At 43.8% G+C, this 12104-nt stretch overlaps 1 protein-coding gene across 8 annotated transcripts in view; it reads right to left on the bottom strand.

Moving 5' to 3' along the window:
* Nucleotides 1-12104, bottom strand: part of Ak9 (adenylate kinase 9) — a 216438-nt gene that overhangs the window by 198839 nt on the left and 5495 nt on the right. For 7 of the 8 annotated variants that reach the window (XR_005497738.2, XM_017601822.3, XM_063279679.1 and 4 more), the window contains exons 2-6: nt 11341-11468; nt 9989-10052; nt 7467-7519; nt 7269-7365; nt 5445-5557 (exon numbers count right to left, since the gene is read on the bottom strand). Coding sequence is in view for 6 of the 8 variants with exons in the window: in XM_017601822.3 (XP_017457311.2) it covers nt 5445-5557; nt 7269-7365; nt 7467-7519; nt 9989-10052; nt 11341-11457 (444 nt within the window). In the remaining 2 variants the exon portion in view is untranslated. Of the gene's footprint in view, nt 1-5444; nt 5558-7268; nt 7366-7466; nt 7520-9988; nt 10053-11340; nt 11469-12104 lie in introns of those variants that run through there. The other variant, XM_039099287.2, reaches the window with a different exon arrangement.

The following is a 12104-nucleotide window of genomic DNA, read 5'->3' as shown; positions in this document are numbered from 1 at the left end:
GGTGGTTTGCCTACATATATGTCTGTGCTCCCCATATGTACCTGGTTGCCCATGACGGCCCGAGAGGGCATCAGATTCCTGTGACAGAGTTATAGAGGTTGTGAGCCATCGTGTGAGTGCTGGGAATTGAACCCGGGTCCTCTAGAACAGCAGCAGTTGCTCTTAACCACTCAGCCACCTCTCCAGGCGCTCTCTTTTCTAGACATCATTTCTCTGGCACTTTGGGCTTCACTCTTTGCACAAACTTCAACTTCGCCTGATTTTAAACGTTTTGAATAAGTTTTTACTTCCTGTTATCTTATCCACTAGATAAATTTATTTTTTTTTCCTTTAAAGCAAATCAATACTGTGATGGTATTTTGTATCAAAGGCCAGTGCATGGCGAATTTCAGTACAGGATTTGCCTGCCAGGTCAACAGTTTTATTTGTCCAAAATTAATGCATATGAGATTATTAGACAATTTAAGTAGAAGGAAGAGGGCCAGCAGAACAGTGGAGGGAATAAAAAATAGAACAGAAGACCAGTTTAACCTACAGAGCTCCAGGGAGCTTTTATTACTTTAGCTTAGAGAGGCCAAGGAGGAAGGGAAATGAAGGAGAAATTAATAATCTCCTACCGAAATATTCATAAATACTTGTCATATTTATAAATAGAATATATAATTATATTATATCAATATAATTATAACACAATGTATTATAATATAATTATAATGATAATATAATTATAATATAATTATATACATATAATATTTCATGAAGTTAGAAATGGGGCCTCATATCTCATGTTATCAAGCCTTCAACTTCTGCAAATGGAGAGTTTATTCCATGTGGGAACCAACGTGCAAACCAAAGTGTATGAGTAGCATCCGTCTCTCAACATGCTCTCGTGTGTGGGTGTGTACGTGTGTGTGGGTGTGTGTGTGCATGCATGTGCACGGGTTTACTCTGCTCTCAAGCTGGCTGAAGGGAACCTGACATTTCAACTGATGCTGGCACCCTCTCCGGTGACAATGGCACACGGTGGCCTTCTCAGCCACACCTGAGCTCTCTCTGTGTGCTTTATGAACGCGCGTGGGACGGTAAACTCTGCTCTCCTGAATGTTCTGTGGGATAAAAAAATCTGGAAAGAGGGAGTGGGGAATTGTTCTGCAGCTTAAAGCGCTTGCTGAGCAAATGGGATAACCGGGGTTTAATCGCTCGAAGCCTCTAAAGCAGAATACAGAAGTACATACACATTGATGATCCGGGCGCTTCTCCAGGGGGATGGAAGGATCTGAGAATGGTTTCCTACAACCTCTGCCACAGGGTGTGTGCTGACACACACACACACACACACACACACACCCCAAAACTAAAAGAAATATATTTGTATGAGGCAAGCATTAAGTTAGCAAGGGGCCCTCATGTGCCTCAGACAGGGGTCCTCTAGGTTTAGAAGCGTGAGGATCCCCGGGAAGACGGCAACCTAACAGCGGGTGCTGCTCCCACAGTCTCTGATTCTTAGCTCAAGAATTCCTGTTTGAGTGAGTGTCAGGACACGGCTGCCTTTTGCTCTGAGAACCTGCTCTAGCTGCCTACTAGCCACAAGTGTTCTCTTAGCAAAACCCCTTTCGAGTATATCTCGAAGGCCACACACTTTTACCTCAAAAAAACTGCACAAGCGTGCACATTTTTACGTACAATCTAACGAGACTTGTGGATGCTTTGAGATTCATGGATGGCTTCCAAGCCAGAGACTTCTAGGCCACAGAGACTACAGGCTTTTATCCAACTCACCTGCAAATACTGAACAGCTTACATCGCACTGGGCTGTGTTACAGGTGGGCTCTCTACATTTTGGCTACCCAGTGGAAGCTAAGAGAAACAGTCACTCTCCCATTTTATAAAGGGACTAAGTTAAGGACTTGCTTCGCTGTGGGGAGCCTTCTGTTATGATTTCTGTAGAAGACTTCTCATTTTAACTGAGAGATTCATTCTTCCTGAGGAAGGGCTTATCTCTCCACCAATGACTAATCACAGTTCCCCCTTCTGCTGCTTCAGGCCATTGGGCACGTGTGGCTAATTTTAATTGTCAAGTTGGCACAAGCTAGAAATACCCGGGAAAGTTTCACCTAGGGACTGTCTAGGTCAGGGCGGCCTGTGGGATGGTCTGGAGAGGGCAGTCTTGAGTGCTTTAATTGATATGGGACTGGGTTGACCCAGCCTGAAAGTCATATCATCTGCTCCTCTTCTCCTCCTCCCTACTCCCCTCAGCTTAGCGTCCTGGTCCTAAGAAGAGAGCAGGAAGTTGGCTGAGCAGAAGGTACGCATAGATTTGTTTCCCTCTGCTCTTGACTGTAAATGTGATGTCTAGATATTTTCAGTTCCTGCCGCCTTGACCTTCCTGCCATGGTGGACCATGTCCTGGTTTATTTTCTGTTGCTGTGATAAGCATCGTAAGCAAATATATAACTCAGGGAGGAAAAGATAGCTTACATTCCCAGGCAACAGCCTGTCATTGGAAGAGATCAGGGCAGGAGGAGCCTGGAGCAGAAACTATGGAGGAGGCCTGCACACTGGCCTGCTTCCTGACTCGGCTCGGCAAGCATATTTACAGAGGCCAGGACCACTGGCTAAGGGACGGTGCATCCACTGTGGGCTGGGGCCTCCTGCATCAGTGACTACAGTGCCCCACATACGTGCTTACAGGCCAGTCTGAGCAGGGCGAACTCCTCAACTGAAGGGCCCCGCTTCCACTCCTCGGTGACTCTGCTTTGTGCAAAGCTGATCAGTGGAGACTGTGCCCAGGGTATTTATCACAGCAGAGGTGAAAGCAGGAAGATTAGAGCCATGTTCCGTACTCTAACTTAGTAAATGTTTGTCCTTTTGGCCTGTGCTCTCCCTCTGCACCAAATGTTAATTTCCTGTGTCACCTGCATCTTACTTCATGGACGTTATATTTGGCTTTAGCTAACTTACCTTCTTCCTCTGTTAGCAAATGTTCTTAATGTGGGACGTTCTCGAGTTAATCATATTTTATAAAACAATGTATCTTTACTGTGTGTGCAATGGCGTTTTGCTTGCAGGTATGTCTGTGTGAGGGTGTTGGATCCCCTGGACCTGGAGTGACAGACTATAACTGCCGTGTGCGTGCTGGGATTTGAACTCACGTCCTGGAAGAGCAGCCAGTGCTTAACTGCTGAGCCACCTCCTCAGCCCCAGGACTAGTATTATTTTTTAATTTGGTCTTAGTACATAGCCCAGGCTTGACCTCGAACTCTTGCTTCTTCAGCCTAAGCTAAGATGCTTGGCCGTGCGTCACCACACCTGGCCTGCTCAGAATTTTGACTTGTTCCTGCTCCCAGCACACTCAGAGCTAGGAGGCTTCCTCTCTCGCCGCTGACCCTGACACAGCCCGGAGTCTCAACATCAGGGCTGAGAAGTAACTCTTTTGAGCTGTCATAAGCCCTTTGAAGAGCCAGGCAGTATCTGAGCACCCGAGCTTGTCACTCACTTTCATACAAACAAGTAGGCAGAGTCCTATCGGATCACGGCCACGCCCCCATGAGACAGTTGTCACCGGAGGGAAAAGGAAATCAAGGCATCTGAGCGTGGCCTGTCGAATTCTAGATATCTAAAGAGGAGAACTGGAAAGAAGACCCAGTTCTGACACGACTGATGCCAGATGGCGTCCCTTAACGTTTGTACGTTTGAGCCATTTGCCTACTCTCTTATTTAATTACTAAAGTCATTAGGAGCTCTTAGGTACCACACGGTGTACAAAGTGACACCTGGATGAGCAGCTGTGGTGTATGCCCTCATGGGAGTTCGGAAGGGAAACGGACAACTGCAAAAGAGAGCGGTGAGAGAAGAAACAGGAGAGGCTCCTAGAGAAGCATTGAAGTAAGCATCGTGGGGGGAGGGGCCATGGGGGAGGGGCCATGGGGGAGGGGCCATGGGGGAGGGGCCATGGGGAGGAGCTGCCAGGGCACGTTCTGGTGAGATGACGCGCGCACTGCCTTACAAATTAGGATTTACGATTAAGTTACGAGCAAGTTACTTATGATTAAGTCTGGTGGCGGGGCAAGGGAAACACCCAATGTTTCCAGTGGGTGGAGCATCAGGAGCAAAAGCACAGATGTGTGATACATGCATTACTATTTCCATAACTACTCAGCAAGCATAAAAATGTGAGCTAGAGGCATGGCTCGGTGCCTAAGAGCATGTACTGCTCCTGCAGAGGACCTAGGTTCGAAACTCAGCAGCCTAATCAGATAGCTCACAGTGACCTGGAGCTCAAGCATTGGGGTTGGGGAGGAGGTCTTGGCGCCCTCTTCTGGCCTTCTTAACGTTAGACCCTAGACAAAATATTAGGCCTAGATGGGTTGTTAAGGCCTAGGTAAAATATTAAGGCCTGGGTAGCAGTTACCTGGCTTAGCCTGCCATTATAAGAAAATGTCCTCAAATGTTTCTGCTGTTACCAGGACCCTGAGTTAAGATCAAACAGGGTTTTTAAGCCCTAGATCTATAGACATTTGTGCCAAGTTACTTCACCAATCAGGATTTAGGGATAGGAAACTTTATTTTTTTTTCTTCTTTTTTTTGGAGCTGGGGTCCAAACCCAGGGCCTTGTGCTGATAGGTACTTTCTAGTGCCGAGATTGATTACATATTCTGTGCCCTGGGAAAGCAGTCACGACAGGAGTCAGTAGAACTGCTTTGTGGAGTTTCCCATAATGAGCTTGGACCCGAACCAGCCACCCAGCAGCACCTCCTGCGCCTGTGTGTGAGCTTTTATGATAGGTGCTTTTATAAGCTGGTCCTGGGATGGACTCCAACATAAGAGAGTCACCTGCACCAATATGAGAAACTATCTGGAATACAACTTTGAGTAGGGGGTCAAGTAAAGTCTGAGTTCACAAGACCTCACTAGGAACTGACTTCCTACTTGGCAGAAGGAGACAAGTGCTTGGGTAACTGATATCCTGGTTGGCAAGTGACGTCATGAATGCTAGAGAAGGCAAGTCCCCTGCCCCAGCTGAATACCCCAACCAATGGGAGGAGGATGAATGTACAACAAAGACGTGTTCCTAAGGAAATCCCCTATCCCTAAATTCTGATTGGTGAAATAACTTGGCAGGATGTTTGTGGGTTTGGGGCTTAAAACTCTGTAGGATCGAGTCATGGTTGAGTTCTGAAATCTGGACCATGGCCCTGGTTGAACATTCCTGGGGCATATGCTTAATAAACCATCATGTCTGACTGAGATGGGTGTTCTGTGGTTTGCAAAGTGACTCTTGAACCCTAACACTGAGGTGTCTGTACCCGTGTGTACAAGCTCCCATACAGAAACACTATTAAAGACAAAACAAATATATTTTTTTAAGCCTGAAAGCATTCCTTGAACTTAAATTCTCTGAAAAACAAAGGTTTGCTGTCCCGGGAAGCAATTAATATCTTTACCTTAATATTGATTATGACATCGGGCTGCAATTCTAAATGTTTAATAATTTCTATTTGCTTCAAAGAGGTCATGTTATCCTGTGAGAGTGACGGAATTTCAGTGAGGATGTAGCCTGTAAAACATAAGTTGACAGTGTGTAATATTGTCACCATGGGAGGGCAGGCTTCATTATAGTTAGTTTATAAAATACTGCATGGCTACTACTGAGTAAGTGCGATTCATAAAATCATATCACAAATTTTAAGTTTGTTAGTTAATAGTTATTCCTGTATGAAGTGTAGCTATGAATAATGTTTTCTGGTAAAAAAAAATCATCAAGCTAAGAGGAAACGTCTTTAAAAACTCTAAGTCAGGGAAGATGGCTCAGTGGGTAAGGGTATTTGTCACAAGACCAGTGACCTGAGTTCGATTCCCCGGGATTCGTTTACTAAAGGGAGAGCCAACTCCCTCAAGTTGTCACCTGACCTCCATATGTATGCCGTAGCTCCTCCCTACCCCTAACAATACATATTCTAAATTCTTTAAAAATCTGTTTATTTTAGATGAAACAGTTATGGAAAGAAACTGCATGCTAATATTTCTTTTAACCCAGGTTAGAAACAGTCCTATGACTTTTTATATGACCTATTAAATTAGTACCAAAAAACATAGCAGGTCACCTGCATATGCGCTATCTATGTAAATTACAGAGAGTGAAGAAACACCCAGGTATCATCTGTAGTGCATAACCATCAGAATATAGTAAGAGTTAGGCTTTGGACATCTATTGGCTTGCATCCCACCCAGAAGCCTACATCTTCTCATTAAATGTGTCTTGGGTACTGCAGTCATATTGATTTCCTTAATACACCTTTAAATTATGTCACTTGCTTGGCCCAAGAGACATTTCTTTTACTAATGAAATGGGTCTCAATTCCTCAGCTAGAAATTAAAGGCCTTTGTTAGGGCTTTATTAAAACATTTTATTGGGGCTGGCTCGAGTTCAGAGGTTTAGTATGCTATCGTCACGGTGGGAAACATAGCAGCATATAGCCAGGCAGACATGGTGCTGGAGGAGCTGAGAGTTCTACACCCTGGTTCACAGGCAGCATCAGGAGACTGCCACATTAAGCCTAACTTGAGCATAGGAGACCTCAAAGCCCGCCCCCACAGTGACGCACTTCCTCCAACAAGGCCACACCTCCTAATAGTGCCACTCCCTATGGGCCAAGCACTCAAACACAGGAGTCTATGGAGGCCGTCCCTGTTCAAACCACCAGACTTCAATATATTTTTCTGCTATTTCTGATCTATTTCAGGTGATGTTGTTCTCCCAAGGATATATTAATGCTTCTTCCCCATTTTGTTGCAAATATCTTGGTTTTGGTCTTTTCTCCTTAGTTGCCCTGGCTTCTGTTGCCTTGTCTGAAGAATTAGAGGAAGCAAAGCCCTTGCTCAGAACCCTTTTGTACAGGGAGAGACTTTTTGGGTGTGTAATCAGAGAGCAGGCGGGGTGAACAGTAGTTGCCCAGGCAATGTGTAGCCTCAGAGGGAGGCTGCTCCGCCACAGAGACTGATGCCTACCACCCAGGGTGACAGGAGAGCTGTGGGTAGAAACCAGAGGCCTTGCAAGAAGGGTTATGACATGTTTTGATGCTGTGACTCTGGGTAGTAGAGCGCTAAACAACACTGGGTGGTTTTTTAAAAGTAACCGTGGACATTTGAGGATTAAAACGAAAAGATACATTTGAATCTATCTGAGATGCTCCGCTCGGGAGGGGCTGGGGGATTCCTGAGCCATTATCTAGAAAGAGGAAGGCGTGCATGCGGGCGAGCACACATACCAAAGTGAGAAACTTCTGGAGACTTGATCTTCTCCAGGACCAACTTTGTGACCAGCTCGTCTGGGACGGTGTGACCGCTTACCAGCAGTGACTGCAGCTAGAACAACAGGCACAGATGTTATGCGTTGCTGTAACTCTCTATCTGGGATTCGCAAGCTTGGGGTTACCGTAGTACTTTTGAAATGTAGATTTGCTCACCATAGTTCCGGTTTCATTCTCAGCCGCAATGTGCTCTTCCAAAACCGATATAGCTAAAACATGAGTTCGAAATATGAGTGCAAGCTGAGACTGGGATTGCTAAAGTTAAGAAACGTTTTCTGATTGTTTGGTAACCGGTAGCGAAGATTAATGTGGGGGTGTCGCTAAGGGGATTTTCTAAGCATATTTAGAATGCTACATCGTTTAAAGTGGCTCACAGCAGGCAATGAACTGTTCTGCAGAGAGCTTTTGCTGGCCACCCACCAACTCAGCAATCTTAGTGGAGTTACTGCCTAAACACCATCGTGCCTTGGATGAGTGCTCTGTGGGAAGCAGTAGACAGAAGGAGGAGGAAAAGTGGTGGTGGTGACAGCTGCAAATGATCTCACATCACACAAAAAAAAGTAGACAGCAGTATTATCAATCTAGATCTTTTTACATCCCAGTCAAAGGAAGAACCTTGCTGGGCTCAAGAGATGGCTCCGTGGCTAAGGGCGCTGGTTCTTCTTCCTAGAGGTCCTGAGTTCAAGTCCCAGCAACCACGTGGTGGCTCACAACCGCCTCTTTGATTTGATCCCACATCTAGCAAGCAGAAGTATACGTGTATGTCAGCGCACTCATGTACGTAAATGAGTAGATTTTTAGTAATAAAAAAGGAACCCTGAGAATTCCAGGAAATATGCCATTCTCTGATGGAAGAGAGCCCAGTGAGATGGTGGGACCCCATCTTTTAAGACTTCCTAAACATAAACTTTTTAATTAAAAAAAAAAAAAGCTGGAGAGGTCGCCCAGTGGCTGCTCTTGTACAGGACACACATGGTGGCTCAGAGCCGTCTGTAACTCCAGTTCCAGAGGCTCCGAGCCCTCTTCTGGCTCCTCAGGCACAGGCACATGAGTGTGAACATTCTGTCATGTTGTCCTCATCACTCCTCTGTCCATCTGATGAACACTGACTTCCTGAGAGCATCAACCCAGCCATGTGCTATTAAATGTGTTTGGCTCCGCCTTTCTGCTAAACCTCTATGGGCCACCTCTCTAGCCGTTCATTTTTTAATTAAAAAAAGTTTATGTTTAGGAAGCCTTAAAGAATGGGGTCAGGTCCCCACAATTCCACTGGGCTCTCTTCCATCAGGCAAAGCAAAGCACCCATACAATAGAGAGAAACAAATCTTTTCTTAAAAGGGGGAAACATTTCAGAGTTCTAGGAGAGTGTGCTCCCAGTTACCAGACTATTCTACACACACACACACACACACACACACACACACACACACGCACACACACCTCATTTACACTAATGGAATGCAGTAACATCCTTGCCAACAATGACTGCAGTTATTCCAGTGAAGTCAGTGGCTCACCAACTTGTTAGGCAAATATGAATCAGTGTGAACCATTTTTAATGATATGAGGTTATTTTCTTCTTTTCTTATATTGCTTAGATTTGGTTCTAATTATACGAGTGTTGTGTGTGCACATGTGTACGTGCTGTGTGTATACCTGTGTGTGTGCACGCTGTGTGTATGTGTGTGTGTGTGTGCACATGTATATATGTGAGCACATGGAATGAAAAGCTAGAGATCGACCGACTCATTCCTCTGGATCTTTCCACCTTGTAGGCGGGGCTTGGGACTTTCTAGCCAATTAGGCGAGGCTGGCTGACCAGTGAGCTCTAGGAATCCTCCTGCCTCTGCCTACCCAGCACAGATCATAAGCGTGTGCCATCTCACCTGGCTTGTTGCGTGCATACATGCTGGGGATGGAACTCAGGACCCCATGCTTGTGTGCTTGTGTGACAAGGACTCTCCCGATTGAGCCCTCTCTTCACTCCCTTCTGTGACAAGTTTGCTATTTATTCTGGCCTTACTTTTCTATTAGGAAATAAATAGCTTTACTGGTTAGAAGGATGTGGTGTGTGTGTGTGCTGTGTGTGTGTGTTGTGTGTATGTGTTTTGTGTGTGTGTGTGTTGTGTGTGTGTGGTGTGTGTGTATGTGTGTGTGTGTGGTGTGTTTATGTGTGTTGTGTGTGTGTATGTTGTGTGTGTGTTGTGTGTGTGTGTTGTGTGTGTGTGGTGTGTTTACGTATGGTGTGTGTGTGTATGTGTGTGTGTGGTGTATGGTGTGGTGTGTGGTGTGGTGTGTTTATGTGTGTTGTGTGTGTGTGTTGTTAAAAATAGACCTTTTTCTAATAAAAGTAATAAAGTCCTGGGAAATGCTCTGAAGAAAAGCGTCAGTTCTTTCTCTCTTCATTTTTTACGAAGATGCTCTCTCACACACATATAAACAGTTCTGATGGAAATAAAGATTTAGCAGAAAGGGAGAGCCAAACACATTTAATAAACGTGGCTGGGTTGATGCTATTACAAAGTCAGTATTCATCAGGCAAGCAGAGGAGTGATGAAGAGAATATGACAAAATATAAATTATGGAATCTCAGACAGGTGTTCATCATGCAGTTCTACTTTATATGAGTCTTTGAAATTGTTCATACTAAAATACTGAGAAAAAAAAATCAAATTTACCTTCAACACGAATACATTTCCATGCCTGTGCTATGCTCCGGGCTAACGTTGTCTTCCCAACCCCCTTTAAAAGAGAAATGTTTTTTAAAATACAACAAAATGGTCACGTCATGGTTAAGGAGAGGCACAAACTTTAGGAATCCCATGGATGGTTATTATTCCATAAATATTTACCTATAAAATGAAGGGAGCCCTATGTATTTACAACTTCGTTTTCTCCGCTAATTCTTACGTATTATACACATCCTGACCTTTTAAAGTATATTATCCTTTAAGGAAATTGGGAAACTATACCTGGAATTAGGAAGCTGTGCCATCAGGATATTGCAAGAATTTATAATCTTAATTATAAACCATTATAAAATATATGGAGATTTTGGCGACTTCTGTTTAAACAATTTTCTTTCTTTCGTCTTCTTTTTGCAGTACTGGGGTTCCACATATTGTGCCTATGTAGGTGAAAACGTTCCTTAACCAATATCATGGGATGGGGCCTGTGTTTAGTTCTTATTCTGAGACAGAGCCTCAGTAATTGTCCCAGGCTGGCCTTGAACTCACTCAGCAGCCAGGGTGGGCTTTAAGGTTGTGACTTTCCTGCCTCAGCGTCCTAAGCTGCTCATGAAGTGACGTTTGCATCTGGGTGACGTCAGTGGTGACCCTTTTAGATACATAATGAAAATTGTTGGAAATATTTCTTGGTACCTGTCCTATGGTTCCTATCAGAAGTTAAGCGAAAGATGGGATTTCTATTAGCTGCTGCTGTTCTGGAAGTTTCCCTACCTGAACAGCCCCATCCCCTAACTATCAAGTAGCTTTGCAGCTGAAAGCCAAGCTCACACTGGGGGATCCTTCCTACAGCTGCCTAGAAGCAGACAGTCTTAACAACAGCCCCTTCTGGTTTCTTCCCACTGTGTGAAGAAGACAGTTGCTTCTCTAATATACTACATACTCACTGACCCCGGCCCCAGCCCCTTCCAGTGCTAAAACATACCTGCTTCTACAGCCAGAGCGCCTCAGGACAAGTTTCTAGGTAAACCTTACATCCAAATAAAATCTGAAATAACCTTAGACCTCAGATCGGAACAGTCACATGGCACAGAGTTTCTATAAGTAATTTCCATATAATATTAAAGCAAACCTTCATATAGCTGTGGTTCCTTTGCTGGTGCACAGCGTAAGAAGACAGACAGTTCCTATGCAAAACCAGGGTCGTATCGGAGTTGAAGTAATGTTGTGAAAATATATCAGACACTAAAAGATAAGCACACTTTGCGGATCCCGTTCTTGTATGCTAATATAAGAGTAAGAGTTTTTAAATAAGATATAGTCAAGTGTGAGGAGAGATAACTTACAGGTTTCCCAAATATAATAAAGCAGGCTGGTTTGGACAGCAGACAGTTCCTGTCCGTTTCATCTTCGTTAAAGATGTCTGCGAATGGATGTTCTTCTGTCTTTTCTTCAGAAGCCATGATTCAGAATGCTACGATAGAAAAGGCGGAGCAGAAGGGCTTACGGTGTGGGGCAGTGGTGTGGGGAAGATCGCTGAGAACTTACTTAGCTCAGAAACCTATCATCAAGTGTGAGAGAAAAACAGCATGTAACCAAAGGTGTTCAAAGGAAAGCCAACATGTCCAAAAGACCAAATTTAATATATATATTTATATTTATATATTTATTTATATATATCTGCAATCATGTTGCAATACTTTTAAATTTCTACAAGGCTTTTGGAAAGCTTTTGCCAGTTTGAGCTGTTAAGTGGATTTCTGGGCACAGCCTTCTTCAACTTTAAGCAGATTTTAATTTATGCTGCTTCTGTTGGAAGGAATCAGAATACATTGGGACTGTAAGTTTTTGAATTTGTACGAAGACCACATCTTATTTTCAAGCACTTGTAAATTGCTTATGTGTTTAAACCAATAAAATGTTTACTCATACAATGAGTCTATTATGTAAATAATAATGACATAAACCATTTTTCTTGGCTACAGTGAAATAATTATGAATGTATTTAAAGCCCAAATTCTGAAAACTAAACAAATCCTAATAAAGTACTTTAATAGATCAATATATCCATAAAAAATTAAAATGGAAATTATAGACTGTTAAATTCATG

This window comes from Rattus norvegicus, chromosome 20 (assembly GCF_036323735.1).
Source record: "Rattus norvegicus strain BN/NHsdMcwi chromosome 20, GRCr8, whole genome shotgun sequence".
Taxonomy (NCBI): Eukaryota; Metazoa; Chordata; class Mammalia; order Rodentia; family Muridae; genus Rattus; species Rattus norvegicus.
This window is presented reverse-complemented; position numbering and strand designations above follow the sequence as displayed.